We start from the raw sequence: 22,546 nt of genomic DNA on the forward strand, positions 1-22,546 counted from the left end.
TTGCCTAAAGCGGATATGACCGAGGTGGTATATAAGATCGACTGCATTGACTGTGACGCCACATACATTGGACAGACTAAAAGACACCTAAATACTCGAATAAAAGAACATATGAATAACATAAAATTGCATATTAGTAACCAAAGCGTTATAAGCAAACATAGAAATGAATATTTACATGACTTTAAATGGACAACCTTTAATATTTTACATCGTGAAACACATACTAGGAAAAGAGAGATAGCTGAAATGTTTTATATAAAAAAATTTAACAACACGATTAACCTACATAAAGACACAGAGAATTTAAACCCTATTTATGATAGAATAATAAAGGATGTCTGATATATATTTATACTCGAATTACGCGCGTATTAACGAAAGCGGAGCGGAACACTACGCGGCGTTCGTGATCGGCGAATATTATGAAAAGGGGCCGAAATCCCCAAAGATGCCGAATCACGACTCCCACTCCTGACCCATTGCCAGGAATGCGGAACCGCGAGAGAGTCTCGCCCTCTTAGGCATCGAGCACGCAGCCGAGTCACATCTTTTGTATTATGAGCTTATTAAAGCCATTGTGCGTTTATATTCTATATATATATTATTTGAATACCGTAAGAATAAAACAGCTGGCGACGAGGATAATTGGAATTACATTATATACGCTGAAGGAAACAGGAAACATAGACGTAAAATTGGAGTAACTAATAAGAAGCTCGGGAAGCACTGGAAGACGTGGCGAAGGAACCTTCGAGAAATTTCGGAGCAGACGTGGCAAGTGATTAAGAAGGATCTCGGAAACCAGTCAAAATGTCGACAGGATCACGCAGTCCTGTGACGGGAACAAATCCGGAGCAGAAGGTAACAATTGCCAACCCTCTGCAAATAGATAATTTTGATCCGACGCAGCAGTCGCTGAGCAGATGGCTGCAGCGGTTGGAAGGCACGTTCCGAGTTTTTCAAATACGAGAAGAAGCAGACCAAGTGGCTTACTTATTACACTTCGTGGGAGTGGAGGCTTTTGGAATTTTGTGCGACAGACTGGATCCAGCAGATCCGTATACGCAATCATATAATACTAATTGGGAAATTAAAAGAATTCTACGAACCCGAGCCGCTGGAAATTGCAGAGATATATATATTTTTCGGAAGAGAATGCAACGTCCGGAGGAGAACGCGCAGGAGTACATGGCGGCTCTGCAAAAATTATCTCTGCGTTGTAAATTCGGGGAATATTTACGAACCGAATTAAGGAACCAGTTCGTCTTTGGATTAAGGAATCAAAGAATCCAGTCGAGACTATTAGAGACAGCGCAACTTACCAGGGAGTCGGCGTTAAAAATTGCATGCGGTATGGAGTTAGCAGAAAAAGGAGTCAGCAAGCTGAAGGAGGAAATTCCAACAGAAGCAGCCGTTGATCTCGTGGGCACGGGACCAAAACAGAAGAGGACGAAAGGGCAAGACGAACGCAAAGGATTCAAAGGAAATCAACAATGGATGAAAAAAGAACCACAATCTACATACCGTTCCAATCATTCTAAATATAATAATAAAAATAATAAGCGAGTTAATTTTAAAACTAATAATAATATTGTTTATAAATTTGCTTTAGATGCGGACAGGCTCATTTTGCAAGCAGTTGTACCCTTCCTCGGAGTGTGAAATGCAGGGAATGTGGAGGTTTTGGCCATCTGCAAAAAGTTTGCAAGAAGAAAGATCAAGCACACATGCTGGAGGAGGTGTGCAGTTTAACGGAGCAAGAGCATAACGAGCACAGAGCGAAATTTACGGTCCCCCTAAAAATTGAAAATCGTGACGTCGTCTTCGATGTAGACTGCGGTTCGGCGGTAACACTGGTAAGCGAGAAATGGTTGAAAAATACGCTTCCAAAATTAAAAATTTTTAAAACGCGCCTAAGACTGCGATCTTATTGTAAGCAAAATTTCGTGCCACTCGGATTTGTTAAAGTTAAAGTAAGGGATGTTGAGCAAATTAAAAATTTAAATATGTACGTAGTAAAATATGATAGAGATCCGTTATTAGGTCGAGAATGGATTTATCAATTAAAAATACTAGCAAAAGTGAAAAATAGTTTAGTCGAAGTTGAAGACGTTCAAGAGGTGAATATTGTGGATCAGGAAAAACTGGCAAATTTGTTTAAAAAGTACAATAATGTTTTAAGTGAAGAGTTTGCTCATATTAAAAATTTTAAAGCACATTTGAAATTAAAGCCTAACGCGAAACCAATATTTATTAAAAACCGCGTAGTTCCTTTCAGAATTTTAGAAAAAGTAGAAAAAGAATTAGAATATATGGTAGAAGCCGGTATATTGGAAAAAGTAGAGTCCTCGAGATGGGCCACGCCCATTGTGCCGGTCTTGAAGAAAGACGGTAGTATTCGAATCTGCGGCGATTTTAGTGTCACAGTAAATCCGGCGTTAATAGTCGATGAGGATCCCTTACCTACGATTATTTGCATCAATGTCGGGAGGCACGATATTTTCAAAAATAGATTTAAAGCAAGCATACTTGCAATTATCAATTGCGGAATCAGATAGAGAAATCCTTGAGTACACACAAAGGGTTATATAAATGTCATAGACTTATGTATGGAGTGGCATCGGCACCTGCTATTTGGCAGAGAACTATAGAAAATATATTAAATGGAATTCCCGGTGTAGCTATATTCCTAGACGATATTAAAATTGCGGGAAAAAATATTGATGAACATCTAGAACGATTAGAATTAGTGCTAAAACGATTATCGGAACATAATATACGCATAAATTTAAATAAATGTGCTTTCCTCAAAGATCAAATTTCATATTGCGGATATATTATAAGTAAGAAAGGAATTTTAAAGGAACCAAAAAAAAATAGAGGCGGTTCAGAAAATGCCGCGACCAACGAATATTACGGAACTGCAAGCCTTTATTGGATTAATTAATTATTACGGTTGTTTTATTAAAAATTTGAGTTATATCTTACATCCTTTAAATAGGTTATTACAGAAAAATACCGTGTTTAAATGGTCTAAAGAATGCGAAGTTGCTTTTAACAAAGTTAAATTAGAATTTGGAAATGATGAAGTATTAGTTCCTTTTGACCCTAAACTGCCATTAGTACTTGCGGTCGATGCCAGCCCGTACGGGGTAGGAGCGGTTCTTTCTCATACGTACCCCGATGGTACAGAACGCGTGATACAGTACGCTTCGAATACATTAACCGAAACGCAAAAGAAATATGCACAAATCGACAAGGAAGCATTAGCAATTGTATTCGGAGTCAAAAAATTCCACCAATTTCTGTATGGGAATCGATTTACCTTATTAACAGATCATAAACCGTTAACGCAAATTTTTAATCCGCAAAAAGGCCTTCCGGCGTATAGCGCTATGCGCATGCAGCACTACGCTGTATTTTTGCAAGCTTTCAATTTTGACATTAAATATCGAAAATCTAAAGAACATGGAAATGCGAATGGATTTTCACGATTGCCCATACGGGAAAAGAGTTGGAAATTATGACGCAATAGATATCTTTCAAATAGAAAATTTAGAAACATTGCCTGTAACGGCAAAAAGTATACGCAAAGAAATAAGTAAAGATAGAGTATTAAATAATTTGCGACAGGCGTTAAAGAAAGGCAAAGGCCTTGTGCCGTTAGGCTATAATGATAGCGAATTTACATTACAAAACGATATAACCCAATAAGAACATGATAGTATATTATACGTTGAAATCTGGGATTTACGAGAAGTCTAAATATAATAGATTCAACGTATATCAGTTCCGTATAATTTTAGTTGTGATGTCCGGCTGATATACGTTGTCATAAACTACATTTATTCGTTTTTTAAATGTTATTCTCGAACCAATAAAAATCATATTTTCTAAACGGATGAACTACATTTTACGAATACATAATTTTTATGAATAATGAGCATATATATATATATATATATATATATATATATATATATAAACGTATTGCAATAACCGTTTAAAATTTGTCTTTGTTATTCTTTTAAATGATTTTTGTTATTGAATAAACGTATTATATACGAATATTTTTGTTTTTGAAGAAACGTATTATATATGATTATATTATCGTATTATATGTTTATATAAATATGTTTATTCAAAAACAAAAATATACGTATATAATACGTTAACATAATTCTATATAATATATGATTATATTTTATATATATACTGAGAAAAAAGTCGTTAATTTGACTAAATGTGTTTAGTCGGTTATAAATTCTTTAGTTGAAATATTTAAGTATTTAAGTCAATACGATGTTTTTGGCTTAAATAATTAAATATTTCAACTAATAAAATGATGACCAACTAAACGCATCTAGTTAAATGATTTTTTTTCTCAGTGCACGATTATGTAATCATATGATAATTACATAATCGTTACTACTAAATCTCATTATACTAACAATATATATAATCGTATATAATTATACATATAGCTACAACACAATAATAATAAGTAATGAAATTTAGTGCAAAGAAGATAATATGTGACTCTTGAATATAAAATAAAATAATAACAAATTTCAATAAAAAATTTTTAACCTTTTATTTTTTTTTAAAGTTATATTAATATGTTAATACATTTGTTTATATTAACAAAATAGAGAGAATAGATTTAATTAGTTCTTGTTAGTAAATATATGTATTATTAATAATTATAATAATAAAAGAACATTATAAAATATATAATAAGTATATATAATAAAAGAATATTAAAAACTTTAGTTTTTCCTTGCACTTGCATTGTACATGTGGCGACTTTTGGCCAACTTTAGCCATGATTGTATGGCATCTTTAATGCAATGATCGGAAGAATTGTTTCCTTTAAATTGCACTTTAGCAGCATCTGTAAGAATAAAAATTTTATATATTTGTTATATACTAAAAAAATTTTTACATACTAAAAATATGTATTTAAAAAAATAAAAAACAAAGATTGTAGTGAACAAAAATTTTGATTAACTATTTATCTCTCAACAAATAATGGATATTTATTCTTGTAGGATTTTTTACACTGAAAAAGGATATGCTTTTCAAAAAATTCCATCATCTTTCATTTTATAAACTTAGTTTTGGAATTTTTATGTAGTAACACAAATTCGTAACATTTGTAATAACTATACGAAATTTAAATATTTTGTTATAACATAAAAAAAATGTAATAGTATGAAGCCCCTTTTATTGCTTTGTATATTATTGCGTATGTAATTTATTGGCAAAATTTAATGTCAAGAAACTAGTACTTCAGTTTTGTAAAAAGTTATTGTCATAGAAGAAAAAAATGTAGTAATTTTTTTTATAAGAGATAAATAGTTTGTATATAATAACACAGGGTTATTATATGAACTTGTTTTAATGTCCAATCCATTGAAAAGCGTGTATTATAATATACACGTAATAACTTGACGTAATTTTGTGGTTTCGAAACTTTTTTTATTTTGCCCTTTCCAGTTGTACGTCATCGCTAACTCGTTTGTGATTAAAAATTTTAGCATATTCATTACGCTGGATCTTTGGTCAGTACCGCCAATCGTAGAAAGACGTCCTTTCTATAAAAAATTATAATTGCCACATTAGTCAAGTTTAATTATTTGTAAATTATAAAAGTAGACATGATTATAATTTTAAATCGTACCAAATAGGTGTAAGCAGCAGATGGTGTTTTGTGGCCTTGAGCATCTACTTTTTCACATAGTAATTCTTCCAATTTATTAAAATCATCATCGCTTTTCAGTGGTAACTCCGGTAATCCGTCTGGTTTCGATGTTGGATTTATCAATGTCGACATAGATTGTAAAAGCCGACTTATACAGACATTGTTCTGCTCAGTTAAAATTGTTAACTTTTCCAGTCGTTCCACTACATATTTTTGGAATTGTTTTTGAGTTGTCTCTGTATCTACTTCTTGTCTTGATGATGCATGACCTTGAAATTCAACATCACTGCTTTTCTTTGATAACGAACCTATAAAATAATATCAGATATCACATTGGGATTGTAATATTATATAGAAAATAAAATATTCTATCTGTAATATGAAATATCTAATTTACATATACCTAATTCAATCTACATGATTAAACTGATATATTTTTTGTTTCCACAAAAATTAAAAAATAAATAACTAATTATAATTCCTAGTATTTCTAATATTTAAAAATATATATAAATTTATACATTTATTAAAATAATGATAATATTCTAATACAAAAGTTTCTTACAAAAAGTATCGATACGAAAAGTTTTATTACACATTAAAGAGTTATCTTCATACATATAGTTTGAATTCAATTGTATATTAAATCATTATGAAACATACTTATTTATATTACAAGGAAATATAACAGATATAGCAATTGATAATTCAAGATTCGTAAAACATAAAAAATGTTTCTTTATAAAAATAGATAAATACTCTACATTTTAAATTTAAAAGATAGAATATCCAAGTATATTTGTTAAAATTAATTAATATAATAATTAAAAATTTTAATATTTAATATATGTATAAAGTTATAAGTATAAGTTATAAGTAAGTTATAAGTTTTAAAGGACAAAATAATATAATATTTTTCAATGTCTACAAATATTCATTTACATGTACATATATACTAACTTTCAGAACGTGAAATAATTCCACTATTATATTTGCCATCATATAAAGGTTGATTTTGATATTTATTTTTGTCTGTACATAAAGTATTGGATGTGGACGCATTTTTATTTTTCACGTTTTTTTTAACATTCTTTTCGCTGGAACTCGAATCGTCTTCTCCAGAATCATCAAAATTTGAGTCTCTTCGCTTATTGTTCTCATTCTCTGAACCGTTTGAATTGAAAATTACAGACTCTTCACGATGAACAATACTTTTTTGCTCCTTTTGACTCCTGCGTTTAGTATCAGTAGTGGTAATCATTCTTGTGGAGGAATCTGACGTGGATGAATTAGATGTGTTCACCTCTTCCTCTTCTGCATTATCAGATGGTTCAATATATTTTTTCTGTGAAATGTCTATGGAATTGAGCGTGCCATCTTCTGTTGAACCGTGTTCCAAAATAATGTCCATATATTTCATAATGCCATCATAGTCATCTGAATAAATTATATTTGAACATTATAAAATACGTAAATTGAAACAGTAGTAATTAGTGAAGAATGAATAAAATAGTATTTAATCTTTATGAGAGCCTAATACGATTAGAGTTGTGTTAATACAATATATAAATTAAAATAAATTTATTAAGTCTATATTTTTTTCTCGTTTACACCAATGCTTACGCGAAACTTTTAATACTCGGTGGATTTTATATTGCATCCATGTAGCGTCATATGGTTCCTTGTCCAACACTAGTTTGTCAAAAACTTCTTGTGATCTAGTCTTTGGCCAATAGCATTTCCTTCGGTCATCTATCAGCCAAATCAATGGGACGATGGCACACTCTTTTCTTTTGCCATTTAAAAATTCCACAAGGGAATATGTTTTTTTATTCTTTACATTTTGAGACATGATTTAATGTTCCTACGGATTTTTGATATCTTATATATAATTAAATTTTACTACTTTTTTGACAATTTTATACAAATTATTGTTGTTCATAAGAAAGCACGATATTAAACAAATTTATGATCATATATGTTTAAATATGAATATTTAGAAAACTTTTTTTTATTTACGTTTTAAATATAATGAATACTTAAAAAACTTTTTTTTACTTACTGTTTTATTTTAAATACGTTTTAATTAACGCGATTTTAATATCAAAATAAATTCTTATTATAGATTCTGCACAATAATTTAAACGCAATAAAATTTTATTAATTTTACAGAATTTTCTGTTTTTCATAGATACAAAGACTCTAATTATACTTCATACTTAAAACTGTAGTTAACTCATTCAAAAATGCTTACTTCTATTTTGTTTGATATTTTCATTGAGTTTTATTAATAATATAAACTAAATAGTAATTATATCAATTATAATTTAAATAGTATTTATATCAAATTATTACAAATATAATAGTAGTTCCAAAAAATTACTACACTACTTGGTGAATAATAGGAAAAACTCCGAAACCTTCTTTAAAAGGTAATCGGAGACATTTATAGGATATATCATTAACAAAAAATGCAGTAGAAGTATTAATATTAATACTTTTTACATAATAAATACCTAGTTTAGATGAAAGTATGGGATATCGATATAAATTGTCGACATATTTAAATGTGGTCCCTATACATTTATATTTACCATCAATGAAAATAATCTCTTTGTGCAGTTTAAGTGTGCGAATTGCGGTGTAGTGCGCGGACGCGAGTGCGAGAGAGACAGTACGAGAGAGACAGAACGAGAGAGACAGAATCGAACGACACAAAAGAATATTTGAAACGGCACTATATTTACAGTTAATGTACAGAGATTGATACAAGGCGATTGCGAGAAGTGCAATCGCTGCACGAAGCTTATTTATCAGCCGGAAGTGCGATATAACAAAAGAAACTTGTTTGCGAACTGCGATCTATCGGTACGAACGACGTCAAGACGAGTGAGAGCGATCGGCGCTAAACGGGCAGCTTTATCCTTTTCGACCTTCGAGAAAGTACCAAAAATGAGATCATCAATTTTTGGTCTCGTGACGGAGCGATAAAGGACTCTCTCGCAAGCCGGAGGACAAAGCTGTTTGTTTTCCGCGCGTTTGTTTTCTCGCGATGATTCGAGCGGCCGGTGTTTCGAACGAGCGATGTTTGACGACGCGCTAGAGCGAGAGCGCGCGATGTTTGACGACGCGCTAGAGCGAGCGCGCGCGGGCTTGCGCCGACGCACCGGCCGGCAGCTCGGATTTATTAGCCGTCGCGTTATAGATGATCGCCAGAATTGCATATTTCTTGAAATAGCACATTATGCTCGCCTAGCCACACACACACACACACACACACACATATTTGCGACATCCCGCCCGCCTCGTCGAGATGCGAGCGACGACCAACCTCGCGATTCCTTTCTCATAGATGCATTCTTCGCGGCGATATGTCTCGAATCGATCGTAGCGATGTTGCGATCGAAATCAAGGGGCGTGCAGTCGCGCGTTTGACAGGTGAGGTTATATGCCCCATGTGCACCGTTGCGACGTGATACGAGAAAAGGGCGAGTGTTCGAGCTGACAAGTTCGGGACCGGACAACGCGACAATTATGCAAGTGAGTGAACGTACGACTTACAATGTTACTGAGCGGAAACGAATACGTGTGTAATTGAGTGTGTATCTATTTTCAGGCGCGATTGTACGCGTGGCGCGGAGGAGATCGAAGCGCGATGATTTACGCGGACGATTCCGGATCCGCGGCGTCTGTCGTCGGCAGTGGCACAATCTTGACCACTGGGCGGGTCAGCTCGCCGACGGCGGTCCGGACATCCACCACGCGCACGTGGCCGTCCTGTCCCGGGTGCAGGCGAGTGACTCGAGCGAGCGGCCAGCGGCACGGCGGGGTGTTCTCGCCCTTGATGAGGCAGAGCTGGCCTTCCCTCAGGTTCCCTCGCGTGGCCCACCACTTGGGCCTTGGCGTAAGTCCCTGGAGGTATTCGCTGGTCCAACGTTGCCACAGGTGGTCGCGCATCTGCTGAAGGAGGCGCCAACGACTCAACCGACCTGGCCGCGCGTCCAGGAGCGAGGGCTCTGGGACCGCGTTGAGCGGACCGCCAACCAGGAAGTGTCCAGGCGTCAGGGAGTCGAGATCCTCCGGGTCATCGGACAAGGCCTGAAGTGGTCTTGAATTGAGGCATGCTTCGACCTCGGCGAGGAGTGTTGTGAGCTCCTCGAACGTGAGCTTTGTCTCTCCGATGGTCCGTCGCAAATGGTGTTTCACCGCTTTGACCGCCGCCTCCCAGAGCCCTCCGAAGTGGGGGGCAGCCGGCGGATTGAAACTCCACTTGATGCCGTCGTCTGCCAGGTGTCCGGCGATCGACCTCATCTCTCGGCCAGCGGCCTTGAAGAGCTCCCTGAGTTGGTTGTCGGCGCCGACGAAATTCGTCCCACGGTTACTGTAAATGGTCTCGCACAGCCCTCGGCGCGACACGAAGCGACGGAAGGCAGCTAGGAAGGCGTCGGCCGAGTAATCGCTTGCGACCTCCAGGTGGACAGCGCGGGAGCTGAAACATATGAAGACGACCAGAAACCCCTTATATGACCTCTGGCCGCGACCCTTCGAAGTCCGAAGCCAAACGGGGCCCGCGAGGTCCACCCCGGTGTGCATGAATGGCCTGCTTGGAGTGACACGTGCCCGTGGTAGAGCACCCATCATCGGCTGTGGAGTTGCCGCCCGCCATCGCACGCAAGTAAAGCAGCGATGGATATGTCGGCGAACCAGCTGACGTCCCCGCGGGATCCAGAACTGCTGCCGGATGCTAGCCAAGGTGGCCTGGACTCCCCCGTGCAGCGTGCGTCGGTGACAGGCGTCTATCACCAGGTGAGTTAACCGGGACTCCGGTGGTAGTATTGTAGGGTGGCGTTGATCGTTGTCTAAAACGGAATGTTTCAGCCTTCCTTGTACCCGCAGGATCCCTTCGTGGTCGAGCGTCGGAGCCAGCTTGCGGAGTGGACTTCGTCGAGGCATGGCTCTCCCGGCGCGGGCATCATCCAGTTCCGGATGAAAGTGCACTAACTGCACCACCCGGATCCAGCGGCGCATTGCCGCTTCCAGCTCTCGTGGCTCCAAGAGTGCCGGACGCGCCGTGCCCATTTTGATCTCTGCAGATTGGTGGTATCGGCTCCGCCAGCGCCACATCCAGGCAGAGACGCGGAGTAGATGACGGAGACTCGAGAAACGGCAGAGTTCTTCGGGTTCCCGAACGTCGGCAACCACGAGACATCGCAGCGGTCGCTGCTCCGGGATGTCATCGGCGGCTTCCATACTGGCGTCCTTTGGCCAGGCTTCCGGGCTTTCGCAGAGATAGTTCGGCCCCCTCCACCAGAGAGGATGTGAGAGAAGCTCCCTCGGTGATACTCCTCGGGATGCGCAGTCGGCTGGATTTTCTCGGCCAGGTACGTGTCGCCATTTTGCTTCTGGATTTGCTCGCTGTATTTCGCTCACACGATTTGCTACATATGTGGTCCATTTTGTAGGGTGTCCACGTACCCAGCCGAGCGTAACTGTGGAGTCCGTCCAGAGGTTCACCGCCGACACTTTCAGGCCCAGCGTAACCCGTATGTGCTCAGCTAGTTTGGCTAGCAAGGTCGCAGCGCACAACTCCAGGCGAGGGAGCGATATTCTCTTCAACGGGGCGACCTTTGACCTGGCAGCAACCAGGGAGATGCTAGGTGTATCGCCGACAGTGGATCGCAGGTATACCACGGCGGCGTAGGCGCGCTCGGAGGCATCCGAGAAGCCGTGGAGCTCCCAGGCACTCGCGGAGACGTCGCTGCCAAACCAACGCGGTAGTCGAACTCCTTCTAGCAGCGGCAGCTCTTCCTCCAGCATGGTCCACGACGAAGCTTCTTCTTTGGCCAACGGTGCGTCCCAATCGAGCTGCTGCAACCATGCAGTTTGGACGAGCAGCTTCGCTCGCACGATGAGTGGCGCCATCCAGCCTAGCGGATCGAACAGTCTAGCGGTTTGAGATAACACCGATCTCTTTGTAGGCGTGGTGTGGGGTGTTCTCCGCACTATTAACGCGAAGTCGTCACTGTCCGGATTCCATCGGAGGCCCAGCACGGAGTGGTCGTCCGTCGGCAGGCTGGCGTCGGCTGAAGACGTCAAGCGGTGTTCGAGCGGGACTTCCTCCAGGAGGGCCCGATGATTTGCGGCCCACTTTCGCAGAGGGAAACCGCCCGCCCTGCAGAGAGCTGACACCTGCATCAGACGCTGACGTCCCTCCTCCAAATCACCCGCTCCGGTGAGTATGTCGTCGACATAAATGTCTCCTCTCAACACGTCGGCGCCCAACGGGAAGCGGCTCTCCTCGTCCGCGGCTAGCTGGCGCAGCACGCGGATGGCGAGGTACGGTGCGCTTGCCAAGCCGTAGGTGACGGTGTTGAGCTGATAGTCTGACGGCTTGTCTTTCTCTCCCCACAGAACCCGCTGCAGGTCTCGGTCGTCCTGGTGCACCAGGATCTGCCTGTACATTTTTTCCACGTCTGCCACGAAGACGTAGCGGTGACGTCGCCAACGGATCAGAACGTCCGCGAGCGCCGGCAGCAAATTCGGTCCGGTGTGAAGAAAGGCGTTGATTGAAGCGCCGGCCGCGTTGCGTGAAGAGCCGTTGAAGACCACGCTCCCAGCAGCACCCAACCTAGCTGAGTCCGCTGCGCGATTGGTTCAGAGGGTTCTCCACGTCGGAGGTCGGGCATCACGATGCTGGCGTAGGCGTCCGCTCCCAACAGCAGTTCCACGGGATCCTGGCGGTGGAACTCGGGATCAGCGAGCTCGAGCCCGTGAATATGAGACCACGACCGAGTCACGCCGTCTGACGCGCCGCTGTAGATCGTCAGCCGCGGCAACACCAAGGATGACACGGTGAGCGAGAAGTGTCCAGTTAACGAAGACACGGTGACCGCGACTCGACCTCGTGAAGAGCCCGTCTGAACACCTCCGACCCCGAAGATGGCCACTGACGACGGGGTTCGCGAGAGGCGTAGTCTCTGCGCGAGAGACTCGGCTATTAGTGAGGTTTCGGATCCCGGGTCCACGAGCACGCGGACGATGTGACGGACTCCGACGCGATCCGTTACCCGCACACGAGCTGTCGCGAGTAAAACCGGTTCGCACTCCGCAGGTGGCTGCTTGGCGACGTGCACTGTAGCCGACGCGGATGGCCCGGCGGTGGGCACAGCGGTGAAGGCATCGTGCAAAGATGTGTGGTGGCGAGCTGAGCACTTGACACATACCTTGGCGGAGTTGCACTCTCCAAGTAAGTGGCGGCCCAGGCAGTTCCAACATCGTTGGTGAGTAGTGACGGCCTCGCGTTTCTCCTGTGCCGTCTTCCTCTTGTATAGGTCACAATAAGCCAAAAAGTGTTCCCTTTTGCACAGGGGGCAGCTGCGGTTCGAGTCCGGCCCTTTACCTCCTACTAGACTGGAGCGAGCAGGTTTCCCGGATTTCTCCATTGACTTGCCGGACGACTCGGCGCTGATCGTCTGCAGCACCTCCTGCGTCATCAGTTGCTCCTGCAGGAACGTGCGAAGCTCCTCATAGGTCGGTGGCTCAGATGATTTTCCAAGAGAGCTCTCCCACTCGCGCCGAGTCTTCGGATCGAGAAGCTCGACCACTAGGTGGACGAAAAGATCCGAGGAGGCTCCGATCGGACGCCCGATGCCCTCCAGAGCGCCGACGGTGGAGAGCACACCGTGAAAAATGCGACGAAGACCTGACGCGGAAGCAGTCTTCATTCGCGGCAGTGATGTGAAGGCCGACAGGTAGGATCTCACCAAGAGTCTCTTGTTCTCATAATGATCGTTTAGCGTGGCCCAGGCGCGCTCAAAGTTGTCTTCTGTTGTCGGCAGGTTCCGGATCAATTGCTCGGCGTCGCCCTTCACGCTTGTCTTCAAATAGTGTATCTTCTCTACTTTGGACAAGGACGGCTCCTCGACGACGATCGACCGGAACAGGTCGCGAAAGGCTGGCCACTCCTCGAACCGGCCGGAGAATTAAGGCAGCTGGATCCGAGGCAGAGTCTTGCGCGACAATGTAGACTCGATTCGCGCGGGCTCCGACGTCGTTGCGGCGGAGAGCGACCTTTCGAGGTCCAACAGCGCGGCGCGTTGCCGTATGTACGCGTCTTCGACGAGACCCGCCAAGTCTGAGGTGATGTAATCGTCGCCCTTTAGCTCATCGCTGTATTCGGAGTACAAGTGTTCATGCTGCTCCTCAAATTTCGTCCATTTTGTTTCTAGGACCTTCCTCGCAGATTCCGCCAAGGAGGCGGTCAGCTTGGCGGAACCCATCTTCTTCAAGTTCTCATAGATGCGGGCGATGCGCCTGTGGAGCTCGCGCTGAGAGTTGATTAAACCTTCCATTCTGTTTCAGAATGCACGAACACTTCACCACTGCGTCACTGGTTCACCGAAGTCGCGACAACTGCGGGTGCCGGGTACCACTAGGACGCGAGTATCCGGCTCGAAGGACCAGAAAATGTGCAGTTTAAGTGTGCGAATTGCGGTGTAGTGCGCGGACGCGAGTGCGAGAGAGACAGTACGAGAGAGACAGAACGAGAGAGACAGAATCGAACGACACAAAAGAATATTTGAAACGGCACTATATTTACAGTTAATGTACAGAGATTGATACAAGGCGATTGCGAGAAGTGCAATCGCTGCACGAAGCTTATTTATCAGCCGGAAGTGCGATATAACAAAAGAAACTTGTTTGCGAACTGCGATCTATCGGTACGAACGACGTCAAGACGAGTGAGAGCGATCGGCGCTAAACGGGCAGCTTTATCCTTTTCGACCTTCGAGAAAGTACCAAAAATGAGATCATCAATTTTTGGTCTCGTGACGGAGCGATAAAGGACTCTCTCGCAAGCCGGAGGACAAAGCTGTTTGTTTTCCGCGCGTTTTGTTTTCTCGCGATGATTCGAGCGGCCGGTGTTTCGAACGAGCGATGTTTGACGACGCGCTAGAGCGAGAGCGCGCGATGTTTGACGACGCGCTAGAGCGAGCGCGCGCGGGCTTGCGCCGACGCACCGGCCGGCAGCTCGGATTTATTAGCCGTCGCGTTATAGATGATCGCCAGAATTGCATATTTCTTGAAATAGCACATTATGCTCGCCTAGCCACACACACACACACACACACACACATATTTGCGACACTCTTTGATAATGTATATTTGATTGCCAATTGCTACAGTATTATCGGGAAGTTTGACTGATATTTTCATGTCTTTATAAATTAGTTTTTCGCATTTAAAATGATCTAAAATATTTGGATTGGGAAAAAATAGTCGCTTAGGAAGGTAAGTTGGAGTGTCAGACGGTTTAATTTCAATCTCGATGTTTTCTTCTTCTATAATTCGGTTGCATACTTGTTGCAAAGGTAATTTTTTTGAACGAATTCGTCTTTTTAGAGATTGAAGATAATTTTCGAAAGGAAAGCAACTATATCTTTCTATTGGACCATATGTTTGTACGTCTGCATAAAGATGCAGTAATGAATGTACATTATACACGACGAAATCCTCACCATATATTTTAGCAGATTTGAGAACAAACTTTCTAATAGCTTCTTCAGCAACGTGTATGTAAGCCTCAATTAAAGGTGCACTAGATAAAATAGTAATTGCTACATGAAATAACAAAAAGTGTCGATATTTTACATTGTCAAGAATATTATAGAAAATGATTACACCGCTATATAATACAATAAATCTAAATTCGGTTGCTTTAAATTTTTTCAAGTTTACTAAAGGTCGAGGTTTTCGACAAAAATCAGACGTGACAAATTTACGTATTATCTGTATGTTATAATCAATTGCTGCAAGATTTTGTCGGGAGAGTTTACAGTGACGGCTTCCTTCTACCCAATACTTTACAAGCAAACGCTTCGTAATACCTAGGTATATTATATGCATGGGATCCAATACAAACTGCTTCACGAGATCTATATTTAAAATAAGTAATGGCGATTTTCCTTTTACATGATCATCATTCGTTTTCTCACCAATATAGTCGTGTTTCGTTCTTAAAATTACCGAATTACTTATTTTAGTTGGATAAAAAATTTGCTTTGTTACTCTTTTAATAGTGCACCTTTCGCATCCGTACATACTTGTATGCCCTTTGATCATCTTTAGCATGGCTCTTGCGGGTGCATCGGCCGTAAAACATTCAATTTCAACATAATATGTTTTCCCATTGTATTGAAAGCCGTTTTCTCGTAAGGAAATCATTTCTTCAATGAAAAGCTTTAGGTATTTTTCAAGATTTATTGGTTTTCCTTCACCACAGAAACATGCAATCATGAATGGACGTGAATCTATAATATTATCACTACGACCTAAAATAGGCCACAAGTCAGTTCTACTGCTCTTGAATACAGGTAAACCATCAATATTAATAATTAATTTAATAGTTAAAATTTCGCCATTCATTCCGCCATTCTGTAATTTACGCGTCAAACATTTTTGAATCCCATAATAATACATGTCGCCATTATCAAAATTAATGGTTTCCAATTTTTTACGAGACGTACGCAATAGATTTTTAGCAGTACGCGGTAAAAATGGATAGGCTGGATTAATTAACTCCAAAATCATATTTAACGCTGCGTGTGTTAAATTATTACCGATTGCTATCTTACACAAGTTATTCGTAAAATTGGCTGGATTTATTTGAAATGTATGTGTTATAAGACCATTATCATTATGATTTTCATTATTCTCAACAGTAGAACTATCACTGTCGTCAGTGTATAATATATATATATCATCCATATTATTCGAGTTTAATCCTGTGAGGTTTAATATGGGAGCGGATTCATTGGTATTTACTGTATCTACTGTATCTACTGCATTTATTGTATCGATACTTTTATTATTTTCAACTGCATAGCATATAGATGAACTTAAATTTTGCGTATTTGTAGAAGTAAAATTAGAGTCATTTGTATACGAGGACAAAAATATGTTTTGTACTGCATTATTTATTTTTCGACGCAACTGTCGATTAGTGAAAAGCTTATTCTCACACATTTTTTAATTATTTATGTAACGGTTCAAACTATTGAACAACAATAATTATAAAATATTAAAAATAAAAGTTCTACTATTTTCTTTATATAAAATACAAATGTCTCATGTAACGTAGACAATTCTTGCCTCTGTAACAGACATATAATGTCAGAAATATCTATATATATTAAATTTGAAAATATAAAATAATAAATATATATACATATATATAATATATAAATAAATTTGTTAAATATATAATGTATTTGGAGAAAACAGAAATATGAAAATATAAATATAATTTCTTATATTTGTATATTTAAAAATATGATTTATCCGAGATACATTTATTCTATTTATTTAAATCTGAAATTTCCTTTGACTGGATTGTTAATATTAAATTGATTAAATAACATATTGAAAATTAGGCACAATAAAAAGCACTACGTTTTGCTAAATATATTTGCACTTTATTTTTAGAAATACTGCTTATTTTAAAAAATTGAAATATATTTTATATAAATATGCTACTTTTAATAATTTAAAATTGTTTATTGTGCACGTTTTACATAAAAAGGAGACATCATTTTATATAATTTATGTAAAAGACTCTAGAAAAAGCTAATATAAAATAATATAAAATTAATTTACGTATTATTTGTAAGCAATGATAATTTTAAAATAAAGAAAAGCCATTGCACTAATTTGCGCGAGAACTCGTAAAGTAATGTTTGAAATTTAATCACATTTGGTGCGTACATAATAAATAGTCTTTCCAATTAAGAAATCTTCAAATAATTTGAAAAAGAAATAAAAAAAATTCTTATATAACAAACCTTAAAACCGTACGTTAATATGAAATACTGTAATATATAAATACTTTTACTGTATAGGAAATGGAAAATAAAGAAACAAAGTAAAATATATAAAAATACTTCTTCTTCTACATTATTGGCTCGGGTTAATCCATTCTATGCGTCCATTGTGAATAATTTTTGCATTAATCGTAATATCGTGCTCTTTTTTGACGAATTTCTCCGCGCAAAAACTTGTTGACGCGCCCGGCCACTGTGGTGTCGGTCGCGTTCACGTTATCGTATTGTAATTCCTCTCGCGGGCGAGCGCAGGTGACATAAAATCCGGTTACGTTTGATCTGAAGTAATTACTGTTTAATTGTCATTCTTTATTCTATCGCTCGATAACGCCTCGCGCGCAATCATCATCGATCCGAGATTTTCGCGATCCGACAAGTCCACCCGGTAATTCGATACCCTTGCGCGATCGCGTGCGCTCAAGCGCTTCGCGCGTGTATAGCTGCTAACCGAACGCCGTTCGCAAAGAAAGAACACGATATTAATAATAATGCACATTAAATAAATGACGTTAGACTAAGATGTTAAAGAATAGCAGATAATAGAAGATAATGATATAAGATGCTAAGAAATTCTCTCAATGAGGAATGGGCTTAAAACAATGGATGTGACGCGTTTGGACACGTCCGAACTCGAGCAAAGCAACGAACTGTAAATATAAAAATAAAAGTTTTTACCTTTGGAACTGCTGTTGAAACTCAATCTCTGAGAATCGTACGAATTTCCAACAAATGGAATGACTGCAAACTCGTTCTTTGTCTTGAGAGCTTAAAATTTCTTCAATTCACGAATATTAATAAAAAATATCAGTATGGCAAAATACGACACAGGTAAACTTGTATAAGGTAAAATATAAAATCCGACAAGATTTTAGGCTGTAGGAACACTTCGATCCAGAGATTCTGAGCTCTAACTGTACAACGAAGCCGCCGCGCTAATGCCGTCGATGATATGGAAGAGAATAACGCACACAGCGAACCGCGCTATACGCCGCGTATGTGGCGTCTAGCGACAAACTGTTACGTGTACGCTGACCGGCAGGAATGGTGTACGGCGTCAGATGTGTATATACGTGTATGACAACCGAAAGTCACACGCATACATACGTAGCGCGAATATACGTATGCGCTGTCTTTTGGTTGTGTATATATACACGTATATACACACATATAACGCCGGACACCATTCCTGCCGAATACATTGGTCTCGTTGTATATATGCGTTATTATTTTCCTTATATACGTACTTGTGTGTTGCGCGTCTTGAATCTTGAATCTATCAGTCGTGATAGCAGCCAAAGAGTTCATTAAATTGAAATGCTTTTGTTCAAATAAAAGATAAATATCAACGGATCCTTGTTTCTATACTGACAATACTGAAGTCGTTTTAATAAAGTTTCTATTTTTCTTTTCTGAAAGGAACAAAAGATCACATTTTTTCAGGGTTGCATAGTAACTAATTAATTAGTTATAAAATCACAAACTATACATATTTATATATTATACCATATAGTTTTACTTACCGTTCATCATATATGTATTACATTTGCACCAAAATCACTTTTCTTTGATTTAATAACAATAAAATTGCACATCACATTAGTTTCAGAAGAATATTGATTATACCATTTGTACAATGGAATTTTCTAAACATTTATAAATAAAATTTTTTTCATAAATTACAAACGTTTTCAATAAACGTTTTTTCGATTACATAAATATACGATTTTAAGAAATAAAATAGACGTATATTCAGTCTGGAAATTAAATTTTTTTTCGTATACTCGTATACTGTTTTCAACGCATAAAATCCGTTTTGCATTATACAAACATAATAAAAACCGATAATGGTATACAATTTATGTGTTTAAAACGTTAATTCATTGACGTTCTAAAGACATATAGGTTATACCATTTGTATAATGGTTTTTTTAAACGTTTATAAATAAAATTTTTTAAATAAATTATATACGTTTTCAATAAACGTTTTTTAGATTAAATATATACGATTTTAAGAAATAAAATAGACGTAGATTCAGTCTAGAAAATTAAGGGTTTTTTCGTATACTTGTATTCTGTTTCTCAACGTATAAAATCCGTTTTATATTATATAAACGTAATAAAAACAGATATCATTGTCGTATATTATATGATGGTATACAAACCATAAAAATTTAACCGTTTATCTAATATACCTATACCATTTTTATACTAACTTTACGTTTAATAAACGCTTAATATATCATCATGTGCTTATTGGGAATTTTTAAAAAAGAAAGAGTAGTTATTCCCCAAAAATTAAGACAGAAAGTGTTAAAAGAATTACATGCAGGCCATTTCGGTACAGTTAGGATGAAACAGTTAAGTAGAAATTTTTGCTGGTGGCCAAAAATAGATAAAGACATAGAAGAGATTACAAATAATTGTAAAGCTTGTATTCTCTTCAGTAATAATCCTATCAGCAAAATTAAACATCAATGGGAAGCGGCAACCCAACCGTTTGAAAGAGTACACATAGACTTCGCGGGTCCCTTTATGGGACACATGTTTTTAGTTTTGGTAGATGCGTATACAAAATGGCCGGAAGTACATTTAGTCAAGAATCTATCGGCACAAAATACAATAGAGAAGTGTAGGGAAATGTTCGTTACTTTTGGCCTTCCACAAACGTTAGTCTCGGACAATGGCTGAACCTTTATATCAGAAGAATTTAAAATATTTTTACAAACCAATGGTATTTATCATAAGCTTACAGCGCCGTATCACCCGGCCACGAATGGCTTGGCAGAACGTTTCGTGCAAACACTTAAACAAGCGTTACGTAAATTAAATGTCACTAATAGGAATATCAAAACAAATTTGCAAAAGTTTCTCTTCCAGTATAGAATAACGCCACATCCGAAATTAAATAAATCACCGGCGGAAGCGATGTTTGAGAGAAAACTTAGAAGCAGATTAGATTTGATATTCCCTAAAGAAGAAACAAAAATAAAAATAATAGAAAATGTTAGCGCGATAAGAAATCTTAGAGAAGGCGAAAGAGTCGCCGTTCGAGATTATTTAAGCAAAGAGATTAAATGGCGTTTTGGAAGTGTACTTAAAAAATATGGTAAATTACATTATGATGTAAAATTAGATGATGGCAGGATCTGGAAACGCCACATTAACCAAATCAAAAAGATAGGCAACGAAATTAATGATAAAAAAGGATGCTGTGATGTTGATCATAATGGCCCTATAGAAAGCGATGTTGTAATTACTGAGAACGACGCTCAAGCAAATTCGACTCCGGAAAATTTCGACACTGGCTCGAGTTCTTGCTCCGAAGAAAATAAAACCACACCATCCGAGGAAGGGAGAACTGTTGAAGCCAACGTTCCACACATAACTTCTTCATTAGAAGCTAATAAAATTGTTAACGAACGTCAATCGAATGCGGCCGCGGAGGGCCGACCTCAACGTAATAGGAAACCTCCATCTAGATATGGAAATTATTTGTGTTTATTTTAAAAAGAGTATTCACTTCTTTTCTTTTCTATAATGTAACGATGAAGTATTTCTTTTTCTTCCTTTTCGTATGAGATGTTAAAATTTACGAGGGGAAGAGCTGATATATATTTATACTCAAATTACGCGCGTATTAACGAAAGCGGAGCGGAACACTACGCGGCGTTCGTGATCGGCGAATATTATGAAAAGGGGCCGAATTCCCCAAAGATCACGACTCCCGCTCCTGACCCATTGCCAGGATAGCGGAACCGCGAGAGAGTCTCGCCCTCTTAGGCATCGAGCACGCAGCCGAGTCACATCTTTTGTATTATGAGCTTATTAAAGCCATTGTGCGTTTATATTCTATATATATATATTATTTGAATACCGTAAGAATAAAATAATGTCTAACTTAGTTCGTTTTTTACCATCTATACGAAACGTTTAGTACAGAGAGAATTGTAACATGTTGAAAAAAGAAAAAAATTTTAAGTAAAGTATGTTTTAATCATTTACTTTATAATAATTGTTGGTTTGAACTTGGTTTGCGCTATGCTTTTATAAAATGATTCCTTCTATATAGTATTATCCTTTAATTTTAGATTTGATAAGGATCTGAACCAAAGGTCGAAACGTAGTCTGTATATTTATATATGATATCGAATTAATAAAGATCAATTAAGCCAGTTGGGTCGTTTACAATAATTGCTTAATTTTATTCTTCACTAGCAACACAAAAATACTCTTATAAAAATTATTATTAAATAATTTTAGAATAAGACGTTCTTGCCTTCCTTTGCTCCATCTTAAGAAAATTATTATAAAATTATTATTAAATATTATTAAAAAATTATTATTATTAATAGAAAAAAAAATCTCTTATTAGTAAAATAAAAAAGTTTCTCTTGCGAACGTCACTCTCGCGCTATCTCTCTCTGTCATGTTTCTCGTCGTGACACCTCTCTCGTGCTACCTCTCTCATGGTCCCTAGCGTCGCGCTATCTCTTTCTTCTCTCATGCTACCACTCTCATGGTCCCTAGCCTCTCGGTCCCTAGCCTCGCGATCCCTAGCCTCTCGGTCCCTAGCCTCTCCCCAAGAAGCAGACAAATATTTCTAAAATGTTTTTAGAAAACATTAAAAAAATATTTTTTAAAACATTGTAAAAAACATTTAAATAATGGGTTAAGTCCCCTTTTATTCATTAAAAAAACATTAATTTTAACATTTGAAGAATGTTTTTTAAATATTTGAGAAATTATTAATTATTAATTTAAAAAATATTTGTTTTATATTTTAAAAAATGTTATTAAATATTTAAGAAATAATTAGTTATTTATTTAAAAAATATTTGTTTTATATTTAAAAAAATGTTTTTTAAATGTTTGAGATATAAGTATTTTTTATTAAAAAATTATTTATTTTATATTTGAAAATAGGTTTTTTTAATAATAAAAACATTTAATGTTAAAAAAT

The 22,546-nt window shown here is 38.4% G+C and overlaps 5 protein-coding genes and 1 long non-coding RNA gene across 7 annotated transcripts; 3 read left to right on the forward strand and 3 right to left on the reverse strand.

The window, feature by feature from the left end:
• The first annotated feature begins 597 nt into the window (after positions 1 to 597).
• LOC145943888 (uncharacterized) lies at positions 598 to 2,237 on the forward strand. Its single transcript, XM_083051789.1, has one exon. It carries the CDS (start codon positions 814 to 816, stop codon positions 1,663 to 1,665), a length of 852 nt encoding a protein of 283 aa, XP_082907915.1. The 5' UTR covers positions 598 to 813; the 3' UTR covers positions 1,666 to 2,237.
• Positions 2,238 to 4,772: 2,535 nt separating this feature from the next.
• Positions 4,773 to 18,574, reverse strand: LOC145944010 (uncharacterized). Its single transcript, XM_083051938.1, has 6 exons — positions 18,262 to 18,574; positions 7,331 to 7,571; positions 6,668 to 7,144; positions 5,687 to 6,015; positions 5,444 to 5,600; positions 4,773 to 4,897 (listed from the first exon to the last, which is right to left on the reverse strand). The coding sequence occupies exons 2-6, from the start codon at positions 7,557 to 7,559 to the stop codon at positions 4,773 to 4,775; spliced, it is 1,317 nt and encodes a 438-aa protein (XP_082908064.1). The 5' UTR covers positions 7,560 to 7,571; positions 18,262 to 18,574.
• LOC145943916 (uncharacterized) lies at positions 9,188 to 10,074 on the forward strand. The gene is made up of 2 exons (XM_083051838.1): positions 9,188 to 9,247; positions 9,324 to 10,074. Exons 1-2 carry the CDS (start codon positions 9,242 to 9,244, stop codon positions 9,669 to 9,671), a joined length of 354 nt encoding a protein of 117 aa, XP_082907964.1. The 5' UTR covers positions 9,188 to 9,241; the 3' UTR covers positions 9,672 to 10,074.
• LOC145944011 (uncharacterized) lies at positions 9,688 to 10,345 on the reverse strand. Its single transcript, XM_083051939.1, has 2 exons — positions 9,752 to 10,345; positions 9,688 to 9,696 (listed from the first exon to the last, which is right to left on the reverse strand). The coding sequence occupies exons 1-2, from the start codon at positions 10,343 to 10,345 to the stop codon at positions 9,688 to 9,690; spliced, it is 603 nt and encodes a 200-aa protein (XP_082908065.1).
• Positions 10,249 to 11,254, forward strand: LOC145943990 (uncharacterized). Of its 2 annotated transcripts, none has more exons than XR_014426603.1 (3): positions 10,249 to 10,513; positions 10,586 to 11,088; positions 11,170 to 11,254. It is a non-coding gene; the product is annotated as an uncharacterized LOC145943990 (long non-coding RNA). The 2 variants fall into 2 exon arrangements; XR_014426604.1 differs by having other exon boundaries at positions 10,604 to 11,088.
• On the reverse strand, positions 10,941 to 12,169 carry LOC145944013 (uncharacterized). Its single transcript, XM_083051940.1, has 2 exons — positions 11,183 to 12,169; positions 10,941 to 10,985 (listed from the first exon to the last, which is right to left on the reverse strand). The coding sequence occupies exons 1-2, from the start codon at positions 12,167 to 12,169 to the stop codon at positions 10,941 to 10,943; spliced, it is 1,032 nt and encodes a 343-aa protein (XP_082908066.1).
• Positions 18,575 to 22,546: the final 3,972 nt, after the last annotated feature.

The sequence above is a fragment of the Prenolepis imparis genome, unplaced genomic scaffold, assembly GCF_030444845.1.
Source record: "Prenolepis imparis isolate NDT839.2.m4 unplaced genomic scaffold, iyPreImpa1.0 SCAF_12, whole genome shotgun sequence".
Taxonomy (NCBI): domain Eukaryota; kingdom Metazoa; phylum Arthropoda; class Insecta; order Hymenoptera; family Formicidae; genus Prenolepis; species Prenolepis imparis.

Coding starts and splice junctions, on each gene's coding strand:
- LOC145944013 (XM_083051940.1), bottom strand. CDS start 12,169: ATGTACAGGCAGATCCTGGTGCACCAGGACGACCGAGACCTGCAGCGG. Junction 10,986..11,182: donor CCACAGTTACGCTCGGCTGG/GTACGTGGACAC, acceptor TCTCTGCGAAAG/CCCGGAAGCCTGGCCAAAGG.
- LOC145944011 (XM_083051939.1), bottom strand. CDS start 10,345: ATGGGTGCTCTACCACGGGCACGTGTCACTCCAAGCAGGCCATTCATG.
- LOC145943888 (XM_083051789.1), top strand. CDS start 814: ATGTCGACAGGATCACGCAGTCCTGTGACGGGAACAAATCCGGAGCAG.
- LOC145944010 (XM_083051938.1), bottom strand. CDS start 7,559: ATGTCTCAAAATGTAAAGAATAAAAAAACATATTCCCTTGTGGAATTT. Junction 7,145..7,330: donor CCGAGTATTAAAAGTTTCGC/GTAAGCATTGGT, acceptor TAATTTATTCAG/ATGACTATGATGGCATTATG. Junction 6,016..6,667: donor AATTATTTCACGTTCTGAAA/GTTAGTATATAT, acceptor ATTATTTTATAG/GTTCGTTATCAAAGAAAAGC.